General features: G+C 40.6%; 1 protein-coding gene across 1 annotated transcript in view; it reads right to left on the reverse strand.

The window, feature by feature from the left end:
- Window positions 1-26,718, reverse strand: part of TTC6 (tetratricopeptide repeat domain 6) — a 430,156-nt gene that overhangs the window by 336,705 nt on the left and 66,733 nt on the right. Inside the window, exon 9 of the mRNA XM_053711337.1 lies at window positions 5,580-5,700. Coding sequence (XP_053567312.1) covers window positions 5,580-5,700 — 121 coding nt within the window. The remainder of the gene's footprint in view (window positions 1-5,579; window positions 5,701-26,718) is intronic.

The raw sequence follows: 26,718 nt of genomic DNA on the forward strand, positions 1-26,718 counted from the left end.
TATATGAGAATATACCTGGGTTTTTGTTTTTTTTTTGCTGTTTTTCTTCTGTTATGGTATGTGCACTTGTTTCCTTTCAATAAAAATATGATTTAAAAAAAAAAAAAAACAAACAGCTGGGCTCATAGGCTTACGTGCTAAGGGGTTCGAGGGGATAGCAGTGGAGATAGGAAAGGTTAGCGTAGGTTGTATGCATCCCTGAACAGTAGAGTCTTAGGGAGCGCTTGAAGCTTTCAAAACTACGGGAGAGTCTTGTGGAGCGAGGCAGAGAGTTCCATAACATGGGAGCCAGTCTGGAGAAGTCCTGTAAACGGGAGTGTGATGAGGAAACAAGAGAGGAGAGTAGGAGGTCATGAGCAGAGCGAAGGGGACGGGAGGGAGAGTATCTGGAGACTAGGGCATCTATTTATCAAGCCGTCAACTTACTTGCATTCGACGGCACCAATAAGCTCGCCTAAGAACGCCTAACATCGCTGCCGCGGACCTGAATACGTTCTCCAAAGTTATTAAAAAAGATGTCCAAAAGCCCCGCACCAAGTACGGAGCGATGAGCAGCGGACTGTTGTTAACTAACAGTCATCGATCTCGCTGCTCTTCGGCTTTTTTACAGCTTTCTTGGTACCCTGTCACTAAACACCCACACTATACTATACAGTTTACCCCCTATCCCGCCGCTCCCGGAGCCCACCGCAACTCTAATAAATATATTAACCCCTAAACCGCCATGCCGGACCCCGCCGCAACTCTAATAAATATATTAACCCCTAAACCGCCGCACCCGGACCCCGCCGCAACTAAATACAATTATTAACCCCTAAACCGCCGCTCCCGGAGCCCACCGCCACCTACATTATACTTATTAACCCCTAATCTTCCCCCCTACACCGTCGCCACCTACATTATATTTAATAACCCCTAATCTCCCCCCCCTACACTGCCGCCACTATATTAAATTTATTAACCACTAAACCTAAGTCTAACCCTAACCCCCCTAACTTAAATATAATTTAAATAAATGTAAATAAATATTACTATCATTAAATAAATTATTCCTATTTAAAACTAAATACTTACCTGTAAAATAAACCCTAAGCTAGCTACAATATAACTAATAGTTACATTGTAGCTATCTTAGGTTTTATTTTTATTTTACAGGCAACTTTGTATTTATTTTAACTAGGTAGAATAGTTATTAAATAGTTATTAACTATTTAATAACTTCCTAGTTAAAATAAATAAAAAATATACCTGTAAAATAAAACCTAACCTAAGTTACAATTACACCTAACACTACACTATAATTAAATAAATTAACTAAACTAAATACAATTTAAAAAAATTATCTAAAGTACAAAAAAACACACTAAATTACAGAAAATAATAAACTAATTACAATATTTTTAAACTAATTACACCTAATCGAATCCCCCTAACAAAATAAAAAGCCCCCCAAAATAAAAAAAACCTACCCTAAATTACAAATAGCCCTTAAAAGGGCCTTTTGCAGTGCATTGCCCCAAAGTAATCAGCTCTTTTACCTGTAAAAAAAGAAATACAACCCCCCACAACATTAAAACCCACCACCCACACAACCAACCCTACTCTAAAACCCACCCAATCCCCCCTTAAAAAAAACTAACACTAACTCCTTGAAGATTCCCCTACCTTGAGAAGTCTTCACCCAACCGGGCCGAAGTCCTCAACGAATCCGGCAGAAGTGGTCCTCCAGACGGGCAGAAGTCTTCATCCAGGCGGCATCTTCAATCTTCATCCATCAGAGACATCCGACGCGGAGCATCCTCTTTGTTCGACGGCGACTGAAGAATGAAGGTTCCTTTAAGTGACGTCATCCAAGATGAAGTTCAATCCTATTGGCTGATCCAATCAGCCAATAGAAGGCGAGCTCAATCCTATTGCCTGATTGGATCAGCCAATAGGATTTTTTCAACCTTAATTCCGATTTGCTGATAGAATTCTATCAGCCAATCGGAATTGAAGGGACGCCATCTTGGATGACGTCACTTAAAGGAACCTTCATTCTTCAGTCGCCGTCGAACGAAGAGGATGCTCCGCGACGGATGGATGAAGAGAGAAGATGCCGTCTGGATGAAGACTTCTGCCCGTCTGGAGGACCTCTTCTTCCCGGCTTGGATGAAGACTTCTGCCCGTCTGGAGGACCACTTCTGCTGGATTCGTTGAGGACTTCGGCCCAGTTTGGTGAAGACTTCTCAAGGTAGGGTGATCTTCAAGGGGTTAGTGTTTTAAGGAGGGATTGGGTGAGTTTTAGAGTAGGGTTGATTGTGTGGGTGGTGGGTTTTAATGTTGGGGGGGGTATTGTACTTTTTTTTACAGGTAAAAGAGCTGATTACTTTGGGGCAATGCCCCGCAAAAGTCCCTTTTAAGGGCTATTTGTAATTTAGTGTAGGGTAGGGCTTTTTTATTTTGGGGGGCTTTTTTATTTTGTTAGGGGGATTAGATTAGGTGTAATTAGTTTAAAAATATTGTAATTATTTTATTATTTTCTGTAATTTAGTGAGGGGTTTTTTGTACTTTAGATAATTTTTTAAATTGTATTTAGTTTAGTTAATTTATTTAATTATAGTGTAGTGTTAGGTGTAATTGTAACTTAGGTTAGGTTTTATTTTACAGGTATATTTGTCTTTATTTTAACTAGGAAGTTATTAAATAGTTAATAACTATTTAATAGCTATTGTACCTAGTTAAAATAAATACAAAGTTGCCTGTAAAATAAATATAAACCCTAAGATAGCTACAATGTAACTATTAGTTATATTGTAGCTAGCTTAGGGTTTATTTTACAGGTAAGTATTTAGTTTTAAATAGGAATAATTTATTTAATGATAGTAATATTTATTTACATTTATTTAAATTATATTTAAGTTAGGGGGGTTAGGGTTAGACTTAGATTTAGTGATTAATAAATGTAATATAGTGGCGGCGGTGTAGGGGGGGGCAGATTAGGGGTTAATAAATGTAGGTAGGTGGCGGCGGTGTAGGGGGGGGATTAGGGGTTATTAAATATAATGTAGGTGGCGGCGGTGTAGGGGGCGGGAGATTAGGGGTTAATAAGTATAATGTAGGTGGCGGTGGGCTCCGGGAGCGGCGGTTTAGGGGTTAATAAGTTTATTTAGTTGTGGCGGGGTCCGGGAGCGGCGGGATAGGGGTTAATAACTTTTATTTATGTGGCAGCGGTATGGGGGGGGCAGATTAGGGGTTAATACGTATAATGTAGGAGGCAGCGGTGTAGGGGGGGGCAGATTAGGGGTTAATAAGTATAATGTAGGTGGCGGCGGTGTAGGGGGGGCAGATAAGGGGTGTTTAGACTCGGGGTACATGTTAGGGTGTTAGGTGTAAACGTTACCATAGAAATCAATGGGATATCGGGCAGCAGCTAACATGAGCTTTTGCTGCTTTCCGACTCCCATTGATTCCTATGGCAGGTACGCTGGGCCGGAATAGTGCCGAGCGTACCTGGTAGACTTTTGATAACTTACAAAAGTAGTCAGATTGTGCCGAACTTGCATTTGGAACATCTGTAGTGACGTAAGCATCGATCTGTGTGGGACTGAGTCCGGCGGATTGTTTGTTACGTCACAAAATTCTACTTTTGCCGGTCTGTAGGGTTTGATAACTAAGGCGAATCAGGCTCACCACAAATACGCTGCAGAATTCCAACGTATTTGCGGTTGACGGCTTGATAAATAGATGCCAAGGTCTGAGATGTAGGGGGGAGCAGTGCAGTTGAGGGCTTTGTATGTCAGAGTGAGAATTTTGTTTTTAAAACAAAATAACATCCTTTTCACTGTAATAATTTTTCAATGGCAAACTTCACCCACCATTTGCCTTATTTGGAGGAGCCAATCTGGGCTTAAGTCCACAGATAACAAGACTAGCCACCGTTATAACGTTAGTAAAAAAAATGCATTGTTTCGCAGTTGGTAAAGCCAATTAGCATCATTATGTCGCAGGGTTAGCGCTGAAAATTATATATATTAGCTACAACTTATTTAAGCATGCAGATTTCACTTTAGTTTGTTTTTGTGATGGAGTGGAACTTGTTCTATGTGGTGAGAAGTTGTCGGTTACAATATAGATGCAGCTCCATTGATTATAATGAATCTGTCCGTGCAATTTGCTGCTGAGAAAAGGGACGTGTCCAAATCTTTTTGAATTCTAAATGTTCAAGTTGTGATGCTGCGGCAAGTTTTTTCAGCAAGATATTATTTTCAGGAATGATTTTTATTGAATCCATGCCAACAACACGCCCTGCAAACATAACTGGGACATCCATTAAAAAAATGCAATACATTTTAAAATACCAGTTTTTCCTAAAATGTATTATGCATTACAAACTAATTTTTTTACACAATTTTTATAACATAATTTATCTGTGAGCTCAAAAACATTTACAATTTAAATCTCAATGTAAATGTTACTATATTGTGCAATGCAGCCCTGACCTAAATATTGCATTAAACAGTATGTACTCCAAATGTATTCTCTAAAGCAGAGCTTTCCAAACTTTTCATCTTGGTGACACACTTTTTAGACCTACATCATTTCGTGACACAGTAAATCAGTTGTACCAGCAAACAGGAGGTTAAACTAACATGTTTTAAGCGATACGGACACATACATAAATGATATAATAACTAAATGTATTTACAAGTAACAGTATGTATGTGCAAGAATTAAAAAGAAGTTTAATAACACCAATAGCTACTTACTATTTTAATGGGATGTATGAGGATGATGGGATGAACACAATTTCTGAATATTTGGTGGAATATTAGATAAAGACACTCACATTTCATCATCAAGCATTTTTAAGCTTCCCCTTCCTATCCATATATCAAGAGCAGGAGCAGCAATGCACTACTGGGAGCTAGCTGCAAATCCCCCCTCCCCCCACTGACTTCTGACTTCAGCTCAGCATTTAAGCTGCCGCCCTCAGAGCTCTGCGAGTCCGACTACTGCCCGTGCTGCAAACACATTGCTGTCCCACTCACTGACTACACATGCAGTCACGAGCCAATTAAGGAGACTACACGTGCAGTCAGGAGCCAATGTGCCGCCAAAGCCGTCAATTGGAATAGTTTCAGTTCCCACTGAGCTGTGCCAATAGGTTAAGATTATCTGTGACCCCCTAGGTATCAATCACGTGTCAAGCATGTGATATGCTTAGCAGGCAGGCAGAAAGTCAGAAACCCCCCCAAAAAATTTACAAAAATTAAATTAAATTTTTTTTTATGCTGAAGCAGGGACACACCTACACACTGCTGCCGACACACTAGTGTGTCCCGACACACAGTTTGGAAAGCACTGCTCTAAAGTATGCTGCAGAATCACATCTTGCAGACAACAATCAGGTAGAATAAGCCATGTACAGTATGTCTCACCTAGATCTATTATAATCAGTATAAAAACAAAAATTTAATTTGATTTATGCCTGTTGTATCTTAGATGCAAAAGGTGTTTGATCTTGAAACATCCATGACCAATAAAGTATGTGTGTCTTGAAAACTAAATGTTTTATAAGTGCATTTACAAAAACTTACTTATCCAGAGCAAGAACATGTTCAAAGTCAAACTCAGCCTCTGACCACAAGCCCAAATCAGTGTACAGAATCCCCCGGTACAGGAAAGCATTCAGGTTCTCATAGCCTTCATGAAGCAGCACTGCAAGATGAAATGACAATTCACAAGTGTGCCAGGCAGGGATAAGGGATCTTATTAAAGCTTTTTGGAAATAGTGTGACTTTATTGCAAGGTATATTATGGACTAACTATAAGCTGCATTGACCTAGATCCTGGGTGATGACCTAGAATGTATCTGCTCTGTATAAAAAAATAAATTGATAGCAGATTTCTCTTAGCAACCTGATCATACGCACACTGCTATTATTTAGTGGCAATACATTAAGGGCCTGATTTAAAGTGACAAGCTAAATATTTTTTGACTCATGCGCTAACTGCGCTAAAGTTATATTTTTAACGCTGCTGGATTTGTGTATGGATTACAAGCTGAAAGTAAAAATGTAACATTAAAGGGCCATGATACCCAAATGTTGAAACACTTGAAAGTGATGAAGCATAGCTGTAAAAAGCTGACTAGAAAATATCACCTGAACATCTCTATGTAAAAAAGAAAGATATTTTACCTCAAAAGTTCCTCAGTAGCCACATCCAATTGTAAAGGATTTCTAAGCAGCATTTTAGTATGTCTGTCCTGGGACAGCTAAGGGGATGAGCCTGGTGCACTCTCATATTATTTCACTATTCAGCTTACTATGAAATCTCATGAGAGTTAAGTGAAATCTCATGAGATCACAGTAAAAGAGTTCATGACCTCAGCACTGCTGATGCTGATTGGCTGCTGTTCATTTCTTCATTTTTTTTACCTGCAGCTGGGAGCAGCTGAAGTATATTTTTGTACACAGAACTTACTCTGCTGAGCTCAGGAAGTTGTGAGGTAAAATATCTTCCTTTTTTACATAGAGATGCTCAGGTGATATTTTCCTGTCAGATTTTTACAGTTATACTGCATCAGTTTCAAGTGATTTAGCATATGAATATTATGTCCCTTTAACTCAGGTGTGCTAACTTCAGGACTTTGGATATCATGACTGTGCTAACTTCTCTATAGACTTGGGGCGCACTTTAAAAAAAGAAATTAACACTTATCACTTGCGTGCTAACCTGACACAGCACTAGACCAAGAGCGCTTACGCCAAAGTGAATAAGAAATACTTTTAGTAATGTAAAGTATTTATATTCAAAACACATTAAAACATATAAATATTACATATAATATTGCATGTTTAAAGTATATATACTGTATATATATATATATATATATATATATATATATATATATATACATACATACATAATTATATATATTTACACATATAAACATAAATACACATACATATATACATACACACACATACACATATATATATTATTTAGTACCAGCACCCAGGGATTTAATCTATAAATAAGCACAGGACACTGTAACAAATTACACACAGATCCTGGTGCACGGACACTCAAACAAATAAAGTGAGTATTACACAGCACTATTACCCCAACATTTAATTGTAAAGGTGGATACAGGTAAAACATCATGGGAGTCTTACACTAAATTGCAAGAAATAAAAATGTAATCTATTATATGTATCAGAAAATATACAAATATGTTTCAAAGCTAAATGCTGCTAAATAACTAAACTTTTCACAGACAATTTAGAGTTGTTATAATATGTAAATCATTCCCACGTGGGGTGTCCATACAAATAGTCTGATATCCTGAACATTGAATCAGTGTTACATTCCATATACTGAATGAATACAGTCTTTTATTATCCTTGATTGCATGTAATGATGGAAATTTATATGATAATTATCAAGTTAGGTAAGAGTCCTAGGCACCCAATTAAAGTATCATATGTTCTCCCAAAGTATTGCCACAAGTAGCTGACCATCTTCCTGCTCTCACAAATGTGGCCGCTCACCAAACCTGTCAAAGGTCTCTTATTATCCTTTGCTAAAAGGTTTATCTAGGAAAGCTCAGGAGCAGCAAAGAACCTAGGTTATAGCTGCTGATTGGTGGGTGCATATATATATATTTAAATATATATATATATATATATATACACCGATTGTCATTGGCTTACCCATGTGTTCAGTTACAAACTAGTAGTGTATTGCTGCTGCTTCAACAAATGATACGAAGAGAATAAAGAAAATTTGATAATAGAAACAAACTGGGAGGTAGTTTAAAATTGTATGTTCTACCTAAATGATGAAAGAAAAATTTAGTTTCATGTCCCTTTAAAGCAAGTTTCAAAGTATTAAAGTTATATGCAACAGAGCTCCTGTAGTAAAAACAAATATGCTAAATCAAAGTTAACATTAAAATAAAACAAAAGGGGGCGGAGCTAACTGCCGTGCCGGACGGATGTGTCTGCATGGAGCTCCAGGGAGAAATCTCAGTCTTGGACCTTTCAAAGCTGCTTACAACGGTCCAAAATATTCAAGACTGCTAGGTCCACAGTACAGAAGCAGCTGAGCAGCCTGGATAGATAGTCCGTCACGCTAAGAGCAACGGGCCCAACAAATTTAGCGTCGGGCGACATTGCAGCCTACACAGGCCTTAATTAAGTCCATTGAGAAAGGGGGATAAAAGCAAGGCCCTAGGTGAACCTCCAGCCTAATCGGAAACATCTGATCGCAGTGCCGACACGGATCCTAATTCCCGGTCGATCGAGATCGACAGAGGTCAAAATTTTGCCGCAGGCTTGCGGCCTATACCACATGCATCACTCCGGCACACAAACGGAGGCCCCTTGGGACAAAGAAGTTGCCGGTCCATCTCCTAGCACCCACACTAACAAACAGGGCATAGCTGAACTAAGGAATCCAGAAGTGTGGAGTGCTACAAGGTAGGCAATCCGGCCCTACTACAATAGGCCCACATCCAGCACCATCTTTGAGAAGCAGGCCCTCACCAAGAAACAGGCGACATAAGGTACAGAGGGTCTGGGGGACAACTAGAGGCTAGTGGCAACAGATAGCCTCAAAACAAAGAGATCCTTCCTCTAACAGCCGATATTAAGCCACGTGGCTCCTCTTTAACACACCAAGTGATCCACATATACTGACAGGAGAGCTACATCTACATTTGACCTCTAAAAGTCATTTTCCACTTTACTTCCCCTCAGCCACTGTACCAGCGGACTCTTTCTGTGCTTAACTCCCATCAAGCCTGACCTAATCTCCTGCTGACAGGGACTCTACTGAAACCTATGCCCTGGGATTCTAGTAAGCCAGAATGCTGGTTGCTTTATACACAATAATGGAGTAACTACCTATGCTCAGGGGTCTAGTTCAGTGATGCTCATTTTTACTATCTTATACAGTGCCCTCTCGTTCTGGTGTCTCTATACTATGTCTCAGTCTGCTAAAAAGAAATCCAAGGCCACATTAACTAATAAAGACTGTGGTTGATCACTTTAGAGAATTGTCTGCCTTAGACCCACCATCCCCAGCGGAATCACACTCTGCAAAACTCCGCTGATCCTACAGGGCCTAACTCAACCACTTAAGATATGGCTTCTAATATAGTAGACATACTCACTCAGCGCATGAATCTTATGCAGGACATTCTTACCAAAGCCAAAGGATCTGCTGCAGAAACCTGTGAACAGGGTTCCCTTAGTAAAGAATTCTTTCAGGCTACTATTATAACAATCCCCAAACAAGGGAAAAACCCAACTCAATACAGTAGCTATCGTCCCATCTCCCTGATCAACCTAGATGTGAAGTTATACGCTAAGCAATGGGCAAACCTTCTGCGTATTCTACTGCCCAAACTGATCCACCCAGATCAAGTCGGGTTTACTTTGGTTAGGGAGCGCCCACACAATACTAGAAGAGTTCTCAACATTTTTACATAAGCCAGAAGATTGAGACTGCCCATGCCGGCCCTGTCGTTAGACGCCGAAAAAGCATTTGACAGGGTCAGATGGGTTTATCTATGGGAGACTCTCAGACAGTTCCGGAGGCGGTAATCAAGGCTATACAGGCATTATACTTGGACCCACATGCCAGTGTGAAAGAATTAGGCTTCTCCTCCCTGGAATTCCAAATTTCTAATGGAACCAGACAGGGATGCCCCTTTTCCCCGCTGATTTTCACCCTTGCAATAGAACCATTAGCACAGGCAATCCGCACATCCAAGAAACTTCAGAGCGTTCAAGTTAGTGATGAAGGTGAAAGAATTGCCCTTTTTGCTGATGACATTACTTTATTTTTAACAAACCCTAAAGGTTCTCTCCCAGAGGTATTTGAAATTATTGAGCAGTTCAGTAAATTAAGCTCTCCCCCTTAATTTACCTAGATTTGAAATGGAAATCTTATATTATACGTATGACTTTAAGTGGTCAACTGAAACTGTTAAACACCTAGGAGTTCAATTAGGCCCTGACCTTAAATCAGTCAGAGATTCTAAATATTCCTTTCTCATACGAGAGATTCAGACCTTGTTGGCCTCTTGGAATAGCTTCACTCAAAATGATGATTCTACCCAAGATGCTCTATGATTTTAAATGTTTGCCCCTTAATATTCCAAAAAAACACCCTCCATATCTATGTTTTGGAGATTTGTGTGGCAGAACGGTAAACCCAGAATTTCAAAACTTTACATAGAAAATGTGGCAGAAGTGAAGTTTCCATGCCAAACATTGTAGGGTATTATGAGGCAGCTAGACTATCACACATTCTGGCGTGGGAAAACTTGAGAGACCCACAGAGATGGAGACACATTGAAAAGAGCTCTCTGCTGGCAGGTGTAGAGCTATGCGACCTACCCTGGATACCAACTTATAATTGGAAAGGTCTAGAATTGCACAACAGCATTATTCTGGAATGTCTGGAGGCATGGAAAGAATTAAGACATTACCCTGATATTGCCCCCATCCCTCCCCAATCCACTCAATTTCATGGCTCTCCCAGACTCCCTTGGTCTACAGTGGAGGACGTGGGACCTGGAAACTGTCTCTTAGCTATACTCTCTTTATAGTCTGCAGACCCCGAACCAGATCAACCTTCATCTTCCCCAGGAACCCACCCTGGTTCGCATTTGAATATACTAGACTGTACAGCCTTCTTATCTCTTGGGGGTTCTCCAAGTCTGATATAAGAGCCCTAACACCCTGGGGGAAGATTTGGATATCTGGATCAAAATTGCCCAAGGCCCTCTCTTGGCATTACGAGGCTATCCTATAATCCTCTGAGGTCGAAAGGATCTGGCAGATAAGAGCATGAGAGTCGGACTGCTCCAGACTAATGTCAGATAAAGAGATATATAAAGCCATCACGCTCACAAAAAAGACCCTGCATTGTGCCAACTCACTGGAGTGATACATGAAAGTGCTCCTACGATGGCAATACACCCCCCTAAGACTTTCTCAAATGTTCCCAGTCCCCGACATGTTGGAGGCAGTGCGGTGAGAAGGGCTCAAACCTCCGTATTTGGTGGACCTGCCCGAAAATATCCCCTTCCTGGAAACAGGTTTTCCTACTTTGTGAGAAGCTGGGAGGCAACATTGTTATGAAACTGGAGATGGCTCTGTTTAACCTCTTCTCCTCTAAAATGCCAAATACCATTTTGAGACTGCTGATCTTTATATTTGCAGCAATGAAAATATGCATAGCAAGGAACTGGAGGAAAGCTGCCCCCCCCCCTGTATTGGCCTATGTAATCTACACAATATATTTGCCAAATTGGAAAGGGGTTTCTACCAAAACCTCAACAAAGAGGATGCCTATGGTCTACATGGCATATCTGGTTTATGCATTGGGGGGCCCAGAAAGATGTCAGCACAGTCCAGACTCACTGCCCTAGATTCAACCTGCCTTAAATACTCAGCCCCCCCTTCTTCTACAGCTGTCTCTCTTCCTCTTACTTTGCTCAAACCACTACCTCTTAAAACGCATCTCCTTCTGCACCTGGAGGTCCCCAACCAGGCTCAAAACTTAAGGACCCTAAGTGAAACCCATGGTCAGAGAATGGATCTGACCCTTGCCTTGCTCACCCTTTCTTTTTAAAATAGCCTGTTCTATGTATTTCTAATTCTATGTACATGTTTAAGGCACGCTAAGTATTCAAATATCATGCTCTGACACAATGTTTGATGTTACGGTTGCCACCTAGTAATAACCGGATATGGCCTAGAATTCCATTGGGGACTGGAGCCTAGACTCATGATTTTTAACTTTTGTTGTTCAAACTTTCTCAAGTTTTTAGGTCCCTTTTTTAATTTATCAGTCTACCTTCCTAGCTTCTAACTAGTTCATTACATTTACTATGGAAACTACTTTCTGTAATTATCTATGGAATGTATGGTCAAATTATTAATGTCACCATTTTATGATTTCTTGACCATCTTTTTCTTAATTGGTTTTGTACTTATAAAACACAATAAAAATTTGAAACACAAAAAAAAACAAAAAAAACAGCAAACAGTTCTTGTTTTCTTGCAAAATGAGCAAAATGAGCACTTAGGAAATTTTAGTGTATCCACTGCTCAGGGAGACGAGGGAGCTGAATTTAAGTTGCATTCTGCCCTTTTTTGAGCATGGGCAAAACTGACTTGAAGTTTCTCTAGTATTGTGAATAGTAAACCAATTCATATTACTCTAGAAGATTTATGACCTCAAGCTAGATATGCCTTCCTGTCGAGCCCTCAGTCCCATTGTAGGGCTGTGACAGGAAGTAATGTTGACTGTACATATAGGAGGCGGCAAAGAGCACCACAGCAAAGCTGATATATATCACCTCCCCTCCCTCCCACTAAAGTCATTCGACCGAAGTAAAGCAGAGAAAGGAAGTAACAAGGTGCAGAGCTGTCTGAAGTTTATAACATACCAACAACCTGTCTTAAGAACAGGGTGGGCCGTGGACTCATCGTGTCAAGAAATAAATAAATTTATCAGGTAAGCATAAATTTTCTTTTCTTTCTAATGACACAATGAGTCCACGGATCATCTAATTACTATTGGGAATGATGATAAGGGAGGTACAAGACAGGGAACCTAAACGGAAGGCACCACTGCTTGAAGAACCTTTCTCCCAAAAGCTGCCTCAACCGAGGCAAAAGTGTCAAATTTGTAGAATTTTGAAAGAGTGTGAAGAGAGGACCAAGTTGCAGCCTTGCAAATCTGTTCCACAGAAGCTTCATTTTTTAATGACCACGAGGAAGCGACAGCCCTTGTGGAATGAGCCGTAACTCTGTCTGGAGGATGCTGTCCAGCAGTCTTATAGGCAAAACGTATGATACTCTTCAGCCAAAAAGAAAGAGAAGTAGCCATAGCTTTCTGTCCCTTACGTTTTCCCGAGAAAACCACAAAGCAGAAGACTGATGAAAATCCTAAGTCGCCTGTAAGTAAAACTTTAGAGCACGTACCACGTCTAAATTGTGCAAAAGCCGTTCCTTCTGAGAAGAAGGATTAGGGCACAAGGAAGGAACAACAATCTCCTGATTAATGTTCTGGACAGAAACTACTTTAGGAAGAAATCCTAACTTAGTATGTAAAACTACCTTATCTGAATGAAAAATAAGGTAAGGAGACTCATACTGTAATGCCGAGAGCTCTGATACTCTACGAGCAGATGAAATAGCGACAAGAAACAAAACTTTCCAAGATAACAACTTAATATCTAAGGAATGCATAGGCTCAAACAGAGTCCCTTGAAGAACCTTAAGAACTAAATTAAGACTCCATGGAGGAGTAACTGGTTTGAACACAGGCCTGATCCTGACCAAGGCCTGACAAAACGACTGCTCGTCTGGAACATCTGCCAGACGTCTATGTAAAAAAATAGACAAAGCAGATATTTGACCTTTTAGGGAACTTGCTGATAATCCTTTCTCCATACCTTCTTGGAGGAATGACAGAATTCTAGGAATCCTAACTCTACTTCAAGAGTAGCCCTTGGATTCACACCAATATAAATATTTATGCCATATTCTATGGTAAACCTTTCTAGTCATAGGTTTACGAGCCTGAATCATGGTCTCTATAACCGAATCTGAAAATCCCCGCTTGGATAAAATTAAGCGTTCAATCTCCAAGCAGTCAGCTTCAGAGAAACTAGATTTGGATGAAGGAAGGGCCCTTGAAGTAGAAGGTCCTTCCTCAAGGCAAGTCTCCAAGGTGGAAGAGATGACATGTCCACCAGGTCTGCATACCAAATCCTGTGAGGTCAAGCCGGTGCAATCAGGATCACCGATGCCCTCTCCTGCTTGATTCAAGCAATGACTCGAGGAAGAAGAGCAAATAGAGGAAATAGGTATGCAAGACTGAAATTCCAAGGTACCGCCAGGGCGTCTATCAATACCGCCTGAGGGTCCCTTGACCTCGATCCGTAACTCGGAAGCTTGGCATTCTGTCAAGATGCCATGAGATCCAATTCTGGCTGACCCCATTTGAGAATCAGGCTGGAAAACACTTGCGGATGGAGTTCCCACTCCCCCGGGTGATAGGTCTGTCTGCTCAGGAAGTCCGCCTCCCAGTTGTCCACCCCTGGGATATGGATCGCTGACAAACAGCAATTGTGGGTCTCTGTCCACCGAATTATCTTGGGTACCTCTGTCATGGCTAAGGAACTCCGCGTTCCTCCCTGATGATTGATGTAAGCCACTGAAGTTATGTTGTCCAACTGGAACCTGATGAACTGGGCTAAGGATAACTGGGGCCAGGTCAGAAGCGCATTGAAAATTGCTCTCAGCTCCAGAGAGTACCAGACTGCTCCCCATCCTAGAAGGCTGGCATCTGTTGTCACAATCACCCAGGAGGGTCTGCGAAAGCAGGTTCCCTGGGAGAGATGATCCTGAGACAACCACCAAAGAATCCCTTGTCTCCTGCTCCAGCTGTATTCGTGGAGACAGATCCGCATAATCTCCGTTCCACTGGCTAAGCATGTCAAACTGCAGAGGTCTGAGGTGAAAACGAGTGAACGGGATGATGTCCATTGCTGCTACCATCAGCCCAATTACCTCCGTGCACTGAGCCACTGATGGCCTCAGAGCGGACTGAAGCGCTAGGCAAAAAACTTCTGTCAGAAAAATCTTCATTAATAGGGAATCTATTATGGTTCCCAAGAAAGTTACCCTTGTATTTGGAACTAAGGAGCTCTTTTCCAAATTTAACTTCCATCTGCAATGCCGTAATCGGAGCACCGCCAACAGAGATCCCAGAACCTTTGAGAAAATTCTGGGAGCTGTAGCAAGACCGAAAGGAAGAGACATGAACTAGAAGTGTTTGTCTAGAAAATCAAACCTTAGAAACTTGTGATGATCCCTGTGAATGGGAACATGCAGGTACGCATCCTTTAAATCCACCGTTGTCATAAATTGACCATCTTGGACCAAAGGGGAGAATGGAATGAATAGTTTCCATCTTGAAGGACGGTACTCTCAGAAATTTGTTCTTGAGATCTAAAATTGGCCTGAAAGTTCCCTCTTTTTTGGGAACCACGAACAGATTGGAATAAAACCCCAGACCCCGTTCCTGCATCGGAACAGGAACTATTACTCCCAAGTCGGAGAGGTCTCTTACACAGTGTAAGAACGCCTCTCTTTTTGTCTGGTCTACAGATAATTTTGAAAGCAGAAACCTGCCTCTGGGAGGTGGGACACTATTTTATCTACTGCCCAGGGATCCTGAACATCTCAAACCCAAGCCTGAGCAAAGAAGAAAAGTCTGCCCCCTACAAGATCCGGTCCCGGATCGAGGGCAGACCCTTCATGCTGTCTTTGATTCAATAACAGGCTTCTTGGATTGTTTTCCCTTATTCCAAGACTGATTGGGCCTCCAGGAAGGCTTAGACTGATCTTGCTTGGAAGAGGAAGCAGAAAAATTTCCCTTGAAATTTCGAAAGGAACAAAAATTACTCTGACATCCCTTTTACTTGTTTCTCTTATCCTGAGGGAGAAGATGACCCTTTCCTCCCGTAATATCAGAGATTATTTCCGTTAAGCCTGGTCCAAACAAGGTCTTTCCCTTGTAAGGAATCGCTTAAAGTTTAGACTTAGATGACACATCCGCAGACCAAGGTTTTAACCATAAGGCTCTGCGGGCTAAAACAGCAAAACCTGAGATCTTTGCTCCCAGTTTAATAACATGTAGGGAAGCATCAGTAATAAAGAAATTAGCTAATTTTAAGAGTTTTTATCCTATCCTGAATCTCATCAAGGGGAGCGTCTGTCCTAATAGCATCAGACAACGCATCAAACCAATATGCTGCAGCACTAGTGACGGTAGCAATGCACACACCAGGTTGCCATTGTAAACCTTGGTGTACATACATCTTTTTGAGTAACCCCTCTAACTTTTTGTCCATGGGAATAGTAGTTCTCTTGGCCAGAGTGGAAACAGCTCCTTCCACCTTGGGTACTGTTTGCCAAGCCTCCTTGATAGAGTCAGCTATGGGAAACATCTTTTTAAATATAGGAGATGGTAAAAAAGGGATACCCGGTCTCTCCCATTCCTTAGCAATGATCTCAGAAGCTCAGTCTGGTACAGGAAAAACCTCTACCGAGAAAGGTACTTCAAAATATTTGTTTAGCTTACTGGATTTCTTCGGATTAACTACGACCATAGTGTCGCTGTCGTCCAATGTAGCTAAAACCTCCTTAAGTAACAGACGGAGGTGTTCAAGCTTAAACCTGAAGGATAAAACTTCAGTATCAGCAGGAGGAATTACACTGTCAGAATCTGAGACCTCACCCTCAGATGCTACCGAAAGATCCTCCTCCTCAGGCTTCTGTGAGGAGGCATCCGAAATAGCAACAACTGCATCAGTAACCTCACCTACTGAATGTCTACTCTTCCTCTTGCGCTTTCCCTGCAACATGGGAAAAGCAGACAACGCATCAGAAACTGCAGAAGACACGAGAAAAGCGATGTCTTGTAACGTAACCACAGTAAAAGTTAAAGAGGAAGCGCAGGGCACTGCATGTGTGGGCGGCAAACTAAAAACTTAAACAAAGATAAACGTTACTGTCTCTTTAAATTTTAAAACATAACTTTTTTACTCTTGTGTGCAGAAAAGACTAACTAGTTACACAAATATTGCAGAACACCTTTACACCTCAGCTAAACTCTGCTGAGGTGCCTACCTGCCCTTCTGAAACGGTACAGACCCCTCAACAGAAGATCCGGAACTCAGCTGTTTAGAAGTTATCACAAACCGCTATCCGGTCTTAACGCATGTGTTGAAGCGTTCTCCAAGAAACACTCTGATATCTCTGGTTCCTCCGACAACAGGAAGTGCTAAGAAAGAGGCGCGCAATCCAAACTGGCGCCACGCATAACTCCGCCCATCGTGAGCGTTTCAGAAAAGTAATCTCCCGGTCAGCTTCTTATGTTAAAGTTAAGCCACGGGAAGAAGTGAAAAACCACCATACACAGAGCCTTCTATTCTAACCGCCCCAGTGCCTGCTTAAAAAAGTGCTGCCAAAAATCACCTCCTATGATTTATAGGAGGTATTTGTCCCAAAGAAATAAAGTGCTCCACTTCCTCTGAGATCCCATTACCCAGACCCAGAATAAAAGTCAGCACTTACCTCTTAAATCTGCCAGACAGCAAGGCAGCTTCACCAGGTTTGAGAGGTCCTCTCTCTCACATAGCCCTGTGGATAAAAGATAAGGTCTGAGTAATGCTATTCAGACTATCAGGATTAGGGCAGCATAAATTACATGGGAGGCGCAGTGAGAATTATGTCCCTCAAGTTCCCATTGCTCTAAAGCCACCACTGCTCTACTGAAAAGACTGATATGGGCTACGGCTACACCCCAGAACAAAGCAGTATATTCTTGCACTACTTAAAAAATAATAAACTCTTGATTGAATAATCTTTTACTAACACCTAACTTTACCACTTCCTAGCTCTAACGTAGGCAAAGAGAATGACTGGAGTCCCTACTTTCAACCTGAGAGACGGCTATGTGTGCCAGATTATCATAAACGATACACAATTAGCACTCTTAAATTTAGATCCTAATATTCAAAGCATTTACACTTATCATTCTCCTGTTTTCTCTACTTCATAGTCAAGTGGGTGAAATAAAGGAATCTGGTATAAGCCTCAACTTGACCACTCATTTCTATACCATTGATACTTACAAAACATTTGAATACACTTTCTTTAATATATAATACGTATTAATAATCGTAAAACAGGTAATTGCTATCAGATTCTGATTTTAGGTAATTGTATTTCTATTTTAAAGCAATATTTCATGTTTCTTTTGCTATATTAGAGAAGTATTTTAACATTAAACTAGCAAAATATGATTATGTGGTCTTGTAATACAATTTAGATAATTCTAACTTTATAACAGTAATAATCCTGTTTTTATTAATATGTATACGAGAAAGTGGTCGCACCCAAGAGAATAAGGTAAAAAAGCTCACTTTTGCAATGTGCCAACAGTCATAAAATATTATATAAACATCTTAAAAAGAGAAGAGGCATTGGTTTATTTGTTGCATGGGTGTCCTGTGATTCCATGCCTGTTTGTGCTCAGATCAGGGGTGTCTCCATAACATGAGAGACACGCGCCATAACACGATAGACACACTGCTATCAGCGTGTCTCTCATGCTGTTGCTGGATGCCTTGCATGTAAAGCCTCTGGCAAGAGTGCAGTAACAGTCAAGTGCATAAAACCACTGTGACAGCCAGTCACAGTGATTGTATAGTTTAAAGGCAGCCTGGCCAATCAATGGATGTTCATACGAAGAGAGAAGCGCTCTACCAGGAACGAACAACAGCTCAGTGGCTTGTTCTATGGCGATTTACCACCCGGAAGCAGCCTCTTTTAGACCAGTGTGCTTTTCACAGAAGAAAACTTTCCTGAAGTATATCAGTCTGATCCCGCCAAGTAAGGTCAGTCCAGCCCCGAAATACCAGGCAATTCTCCTCTGAACAAGGAACATGACAACCCCAGACGATCGTTTCCGCCTCCTATGGGCCTCGTCAGTGAGGTGCAGCCACATTCCTCTAAGCACACTGGGCAAGGAGTCCACGTCTGGTTTCCCCCATCACCCATAGGGAGACTTCCCCAGGGTCATAATAATTTGCATACGAAGAGAGAAGCGCTCTACCAGGAACGAACAACAGCTCAGTGGCTTGTTCTATGGCGATTTACCACCCGGAAGCAGCCTCTTTTAGACCAGTGTGCTTTTCACAGAAGAAAACTTTCCTGAAGTATATCAGTCTGATCCCGCCAAGTAAGGTCAGTCCAGCCCCGAAATACCAGGCAATTCTCCTCTGAACAAGGAACATGACAACCCCAGACGATCGTTTCTGCCTCCTATGGGCCTCGTCAGTGAGGTGCAGCCACATTCCTCTAAGCACACTGGGCAAGGAGTCCACGTCTGGTTTCCCCCATCACCCAAATTATGACACTTAGGGAAGTCTCCCTAAGTGTGATGCGGGAATCCAGACGTGGACCCGTTGCTCAGTGTGCCTAGAGGGATATGGCTGCACCTCACTGACGAGGCCCACAATAGGCCGAAACGTACGTCTGGGGTTTTGCTGTTTCTCTTGTTCAGAAAGGGATTGCCTGGTATTTCGGGGCTGGACTGTACTGTGAAGTCAGGATCAGACTGATATGCTACAGGAAAGTTCTTTTCTGTGAAAGGCACATATTGAGCAAAAAGAGGCTGCTTCTAGGGTGGTAACTAGCCATAGAACAAGCTATTATGCTATTGTTCGTTCCCAGGTTGAGCGCTTCTCTCTTTTTATTTATGCAAATTATGACACTTAGGGAAGTCTCCCTAAGTGTGATGCGGGAATCCAGACGTGGACCCGTTGCTCAGTGTGCCTAGAGGGATATGGCTGCACCTCACTGACGAGGCCCACAATAGGCCGAAACGTACGTCTGGGGTTTTGCTGTTTCTCTTGTTCAGAAAGGGATTGCCTGGTATTTCGGGGCTGGACTGTACTGTGAAGTCAGGATCAGACTGATATGCTACAGGAAAGTTCTTTTCTGTGAAAGGCACATATTGAGCAAAAAGAGGCTGCTTCTAGGGTGGTAACTAGCCATAGAACAAGATATTATGCTATTGTTCGTTCCCAGGTTGAGCGCTTCTCTCTTTTTATTTATGCAAATTATGACACTTAGGGAAGTCTCCCTAAGTGTGATGCGGGAATCCAGACGTGGACCCGTTGCTCAGTGTGCCTAGAGGGATATGGCTGCACCTCACTGACGAGGCCCACAATAGGCCGAAACGTACGTCTGGGGTTTTGCTGTTTCTCTTGTTCAGAAAGGGATTGCCTGGTATTTCAGGGGGTGGACTGTACTGTGAAGTCAGGATCAGACTGATATGCTACAGGAAAGTTCTTTTCTGTGAAAGGCACATATTGAGCAAAACGAGGCTGCTTCTAGGGTGGTAACTAGCCATAGAACAAGCTATTATGCTATTGTTCGTTCCCAGGTTGAGCGCTTCTCTCTTTTTATTTATGCAAATTATGACACTTAGGGAAGTCTCCCTAAGTGTGATGCGGGAATCCAGACGTGGACCCGTTGCTCAGTGTGCCTAGAGGGATATGGCTGCACCTCACTGACGAGGCCCACAATAGGCCGAAACGTACGTCTGGGGTTTTGCTGTTTCTCTTGTTCAGAAAGGGATTGCCTGGTATTTCGGGGCTGGGCTGTACTGTGAAGTCAGGATCAGACTGATATGCTACAGGAAAGTTCTTTTCTGTGAAAGGCACATATTGAGCAAAAAGAGGCTGCTTCTAGGGTGGTAACTAGCCATAGAACAAGCTATTATGCTATTGTTCGTTCCCAGGTTGAGCGCTTCTCTCTTTTTATTCAATCAATGGATGTCTCAGGAGTGAGACAGTCCAGTGATGCTCATGGTCATGTAATTACTGCGACAGCCAGTCACAGTGATCACATGTCAAACATGGCAAACCATTGTTTGTTAAAGTGAATGCAAACTTTCATGAATCAGTGCCCAGTTTTTAAAAATACTAATAAAAACAGGGGCACTTTCATTCATGAAGTTTACATTGCAGTGTATTTTATAAATACTTACCTTTTTCAGTAAAGCTGGATCCCAATCCCCCGCCCGCAGTTCCTCTGTCCTTACGTCACCAATCATGGCTTCCTCCCGCAGAGCGTCCATCTCGTGAGGCCACTCCGTGATTGGAGGAAGTCGGTTTCGTCATTGCTGTGTAAGTACAGCAGGAAGAAGCGGGCGGGGGATCCGGCTTTGGTGAAGAGAAAGTTAAGTATTTGTAAAATACGCTGCAATGTAAACTTTCATGAATGTATTTTCTACCCTTAGCGATAAAGGGCTTAAATATAAAGGTCTAGATTAGAAGTGGAGCGCTAATTTATTGCGCGCATGTAAACGGGCAAATTCGCCCATTTACGGGCGTCTGATAAATAACAGCGCTCTGAAAATTAACCAGAGATCAGATCTCTGGTTAATTATCCAAATGTCACCCAATTACCCCCAAATTTAAGTGTAGTGTTGGTTTTTATTAAAAAAAAAATTTAGCTTTTTTTATTTTTTTTTAAATAACTGCACAAAGCAGTTTTAGGGCTTAAAGTGAGGGGATGTGCGGTGTTAGAAAAAAAACGGCACTAAAAACTGCCTTTACATAGTGGTGTATGGGGACTTTGTGTTCCCTGTAAATATATATGAATATGCTTATATACATATATATAGTATTTATGTGTTAATATGTGTATATAGACGTATAAACACATAAATATATATGAATATATTCATATCATATACATTTACACGTTGCTCACCTTTGCTGCGCTAGGTTCTCAGCCGTGTCTCATGGCATGAGAACGAGGCTCCCAATGGAGCATATGAAAGCGCTGGTATTACTGAGTGAAGCACAAATATCGTGCTAACGTAAGCGCTATTTTGCGCTCAACTCGTAATCTGGCCCAAAGTGTCAAAATAGCTCTAGGTAAATACCCCGGGGACTAAATTCCATAAATATATACTTTTGTATAGCAGTTCTAATTGGGTAACCACTTTTAAAATTACAGTCTAAGCATAGCAAGTTTTAGAAGTAAATGAACAATTCCATCTTTGTAGTATTTGGATAATGTTTACTAAAAATGACTTAAAAACCAAGGCATATGTAGTATTCCTAAAATCAGGACAACATAATGAATTTATGGGGAGGTATTTTTCTTTGGCTACACTAGTTATGTAAAAATGTTTTGGGTTTTTTTGCCCCATTTTTTAGTATTAAATTTCTATTTTTTCTTATTTTATAAACCCATATAGGGTAACTTAAAGGGACAGTTTACTCAAAAATTTTCTCCCCTTTAATTTGTTCCCAATGATCCACTTTACCTACTGGAGTGTATTAAATTGTTTACAAGTAGCTCCTTTACCCTTATATTGGCATTTGAAATTGTTGATTTAGCATGTGGTATCCCCACCTATTCTAAAAGTTTGTGGCCGCGCGTACCAGCTATAGATAAGCTTTGTAAACACAGCCAGCAGAAGAAATTACACTCCCAGTGCGATATAGCAGAGATAAGGTAATAAAATGTTGATTTTCCATTGTTCTCTCAAAGTACTGGTGATTGTTTTAAGGATAGATATAAGATAAAGAAGCAGGTATATTTGCACAATGTGATACAGTAATGAGATCGGATTATACCTACAAGCTCAACTCATTTTATTAGGTTGTGGCTTCAAAACACAAAATCAGAGCTTTAATATACACAAATAAGCCTTAAAAAGCTAATTTTCATACATTTTTTACACTGCAGTTGGTAAAAAAAGCAATTGTAAACACATTAAGGGAAAAACTATTTTACAGTATACTGTCCCTTTAAGAAAGGTCTGTTTGTCTGTTAAAAAAGGCATATAATATGTATGGGTGCAGTTATCAAGAGAGTGGATAATTAGGTGTAACAAATAGTGAGTCATTCGGCTGAAGGGAAATGGAAAAAGAAGATAACACAAAGGTTTAAAGGTGCCTGAGGTTTACACAAAAAAAACATAATTTATGTAAGAACTTACCTGATAAATTAATTTCTTTCATATTGACAAGAGTCCATGAGCTAGTGACGTATGGGATATACAATCCTACCAGGAGGGGCAAAGTTTCAAAAACCTCAAAATGCCTATAAATACACCCCCTCACCACACCCACAATTCAGTTTAACGAATAATCAAGTAGTGGGGTAAAAAAATAAGGAGTAAAAAAGCATACAAAAAGAGGAACTGGAAATATAATTGTGCTTTTTATACAAAAACCATAACCACCATAAAAAAGGGTGGGCCTCATGGACTCTTGCCAATATGAAAGAAATGAATTTATCAGGTAAGTTCTTACATAAATTATGTTTTCTTTCATGTAATTGGCAAGAATCCATGAGCTAGTGACGTATGGGATAGAAATACCCAAGATGTGGGAGACCACAGAAGAGTCACTAGAAAGGGAGGGATAAAATAAAAACAGCTACTTCCGCTGAAAAATTAAATCCACAAAAAAATAAGTCTTTCTTATAAATTTCAAGAAAAAAACTTAAATCATAAACAGAAGAATCAAACTGAAACAGCTGCCTGAAGAACTTTTCTAGCAAAGACTGCTTCAGAAGAAGCAAATACATCAAAATGGTAAAAATGTGAAAATGTATGCAAAGAAGACCAAGTTGCTGCTTTGCAAATCTGATCAACCGAAGCTTTATTCTTAAAAGCCCAAGAAGTGGCGCCTGATCTAGTAGAATGAGCTGTAATTCTCTGAGGCGGAGACTGTCCCGCCTCTAAATAAGCCTTGTGAATCAAAAGCTTTAATGGGGATATGGATTAGCGCCTACTCTATACCCTTAAAGCTTGGGGGGGGGGTGATACCTAGTAACCACCAATAGAATCGAATGAATAATGGGGATCCCCCAAGCGCCTACCAAACCGGAGGCAAAAAAGGGATAAGTAAAGTGTATTCTGGTAGATAAAAACGCTAGATATTTATTACATAATCTAAAACATATACAATACAACTCATGGATCCATGAAGAATAGTAAAACAGGAATGGTAAATAAAAGCTAATAAACAAATGAAAGCTAATAAAAACACATACAGAGGTTAAAAACAATGGATTGTCACAGGTAAGTGGCCTATCTACTGCGCAGACCTGGGTTCAGAGTGTATGGGTACCAATGTGATAAATACAACAAATAGTAACAAGTGTTGAAAAATAAGTGTTGAAAAATACAAAAAATACAAAAAATCAACGTGATGAAAAGTCTCAATGAAAAAATGTGTCAATAAATGTCAGTAAAAAACATCCTGTGAGTTGCAATTCAGTTCCAAAATATAAGGTGAAAGAATAGTGGTGAAAAAATGATGTGCACAAAAACAAAGTGGGAATAGTCACCCAGACCTATATGGATATTCCTTGCAGAAGTCCCATATGTAGATATATCCTTGAGGGTGTGGAGAGATGAAGGACAGTGCCCACAGAAGTGTGGAACAAGGAATCAGATATCGGTGTAGAAGTCAGATTAACTCAAAAAACGATATCCACCTAAAAATATGTGAAAAAAGGAAAATATAGTGCAGATTGTTTCACACAATATTACATAAATGATGGTAAGTCTATTTTCTTATTTGTAAGTTGTGTGGTATCCTGTCTATAAACCAGCGCTCTGCTTAAACACTTTTCTACTATTTTCATTTATGTAATATTGTGTGAAACAATCTGCACTATATTTTCCTTTTTTCACATATTTTTAGGTGGATATCGTTTTTTGAGTTAATCTGACTTCTACACCGATATCTGATTCCTTGTTCCACACTTCTGTGGGCACTGTCCTTCATCTCTCCACACCCTCAAGGATATATCTACATATGGGACTTCTGCAAGGAATATCCATATAGGTCTGGGTGACTATTCCCACTTTGTTTTTGTGCACATAATTTTTTCACCACTATTCTTTCACCTTATATTTTGGAACTGAATTGCAACTCACAGGATGTTTTTTACTGACATTTATTGACACATTTTTTCATTGAGACTTTTCATCACGTTGATTTTTTGTATTTTTTGTATTTTTCAACACTTATTTTTCAACACTTGTTACTATTTGTTGTATTTATCACATTGGTACCCATACACTCTGAACCCAGGTCTGCGCAGTAGATAGGCCACTTACCTGTGACCATCCATTGTTTTTAACCTCTGTATGTGTTTTTATTAGCTTTCATTTGTTTATTAGCTTTTATTTACCATTCCTGTTTTACTATTCTTCATGGATCCATGAGTTGTATTGTATATGTTTTAGATTATGTAATAAATATCTAGCATTTTTATCTACCAGAATACACTTTACTTATCCCTTTTTTGCCTCTGGTTTGGTAGGCGCTTGGGGATCCCCATTAATCAAAAGCTTTAATCAAGATGCCAAAGAAATGGCAGAGGCTTTCTGACCTTTCCTAGGACCAGAAACAACAACAAACAGACTAGAAGTCTTCCTGAAATCTTTAGTAGAAGAGAGAGCAGACAATTCAGAAACTCTTCTAGCTGAAGAGATAGCCAAAAGAAACAACACTTTCCAAAAAAGTAGTTTAATATCCAAAGAATGCATAGGCTCAAAAGGAGGAGCCTGCAAAGTCTTCAAAACCAAATTAAGACTCCAAGGAGGAGAGATTGATTTAATAACAGGCTTGATACGACCCAAAGCCTGAAAAAAACGGCGAATATCAGGAAGTTTAGCAATCTTTCTGTGAAATAAAACAGAAAGAGCAGAGATTTGTCCCTTCAAAGTACTTGCAGACAAACCTTTATCCAAACCATCCTGAAGAAACTGTAAAATTCTAGGAATTCTAAAAGAATGCCAAGAGAATTTATGAGAAAAACACCATGAAATATAGGTTTTCCAAACCTGATAATAAATCTTTCTTGAAACAGACTTATGAGCCTGTAGCGTAGTATTAATCACTGAGTCAGAGAAACCTATATGACTAAGCAATTTCCATACCTTCAAATTTAGCAATTTGAGATCCTGATGGAAAGGTCTGGCCTTAAAGGAAGTGGCCAAGGTTGGCCACTGGACATCTGGACAAGATCCGCATACCAAAACCTGTGAGGCCATGCTGGTGCGATTGTTCCAATATAATCTTGGAGATCACCCTTAGAAGAAGAACTAGAGGCGGAAAAATATAAGCAGGTTGGTAAAACCAAGGAACTGCTAAAACATCCACTATCTTCGACTGAGGATCCCTGGACCTGGAAAGCTCTCTGTTTAGATGGGAAGCCATCAGATCTATTTCGGGGATACCCCACATCTGTACAATCTAACAAAATTACATCTGGATGGAGAGACCACTCCCCTGGATGTAAAGACTGACGACTGAGATAATTTGCTTCCTAATTGTCTACACCTGGAATATGTATTGCAGAAATTAGACAGGAGTTGTATTCCGTCCAAGAAAGTATCTGAGATACTTCTTTCATCGCTAAAGGACTGCGAGTCCCCCCTTGATGATTGACATATGCCACAGTTGTGATATTGTCTGTCTGAAAATGAATGAATAATTCTCTCTTTAATAGTGGCCAAGCCTGAAGAGCCATGAAAATAGCACGGAGTTCTAAAATATTGATTGGTAACCTCGCCTCTTGAGGATTCCAAACTCCTTGTGCTGTCAGAGACCCCCAGACAGCTCCCCAACCTGTGAGACTTGCATCTGTTGAAATCACAGTCCAGGCAGGACGAACAAAAGAGGCCCCCTTGAATAATACGATGATGGACTAACCACCAGGACAGAGAGAGTTGAATGTTGGGAATTAAGTATGTCAACTGTGATATCCGAGTATAATCTCTGCACCATTGATTCAGCATGCAAAGCTGCAGAGGTCTCATATGAAAATGACCAAAGGGGATAGCGTCTGATGCTGCAATCATGAGACCTAAAACTTCCATGCACATAGCCACTGAGAGGGAATGATCGAGACTGAAGGTTTCGATAGGCAAAAAACAATTTCATTGGTCTCTTGTCTTTTAAAGACAAAATCATGGACACTAAATCTATCTGGAAACCTAAAAAGGTGACCCTTGTCTGAGGAATCAAGGAACTCTTTGGTAAATTGATCCTCCAACCATGTCTTTGAAGAAACAACAAAAGTTGAT

This window comes from Bombina bombina, chromosome 1, assembly GCF_027579735.1.
Source record: "Bombina bombina isolate aBomBom1 chromosome 1, aBomBom1.pri, whole genome shotgun sequence".
In the NCBI taxonomy this organism is placed as follows: Eukaryota; Metazoa; Chordata; class Amphibia; order Anura; family Bombinatoridae; genus Bombina; species Bombina bombina.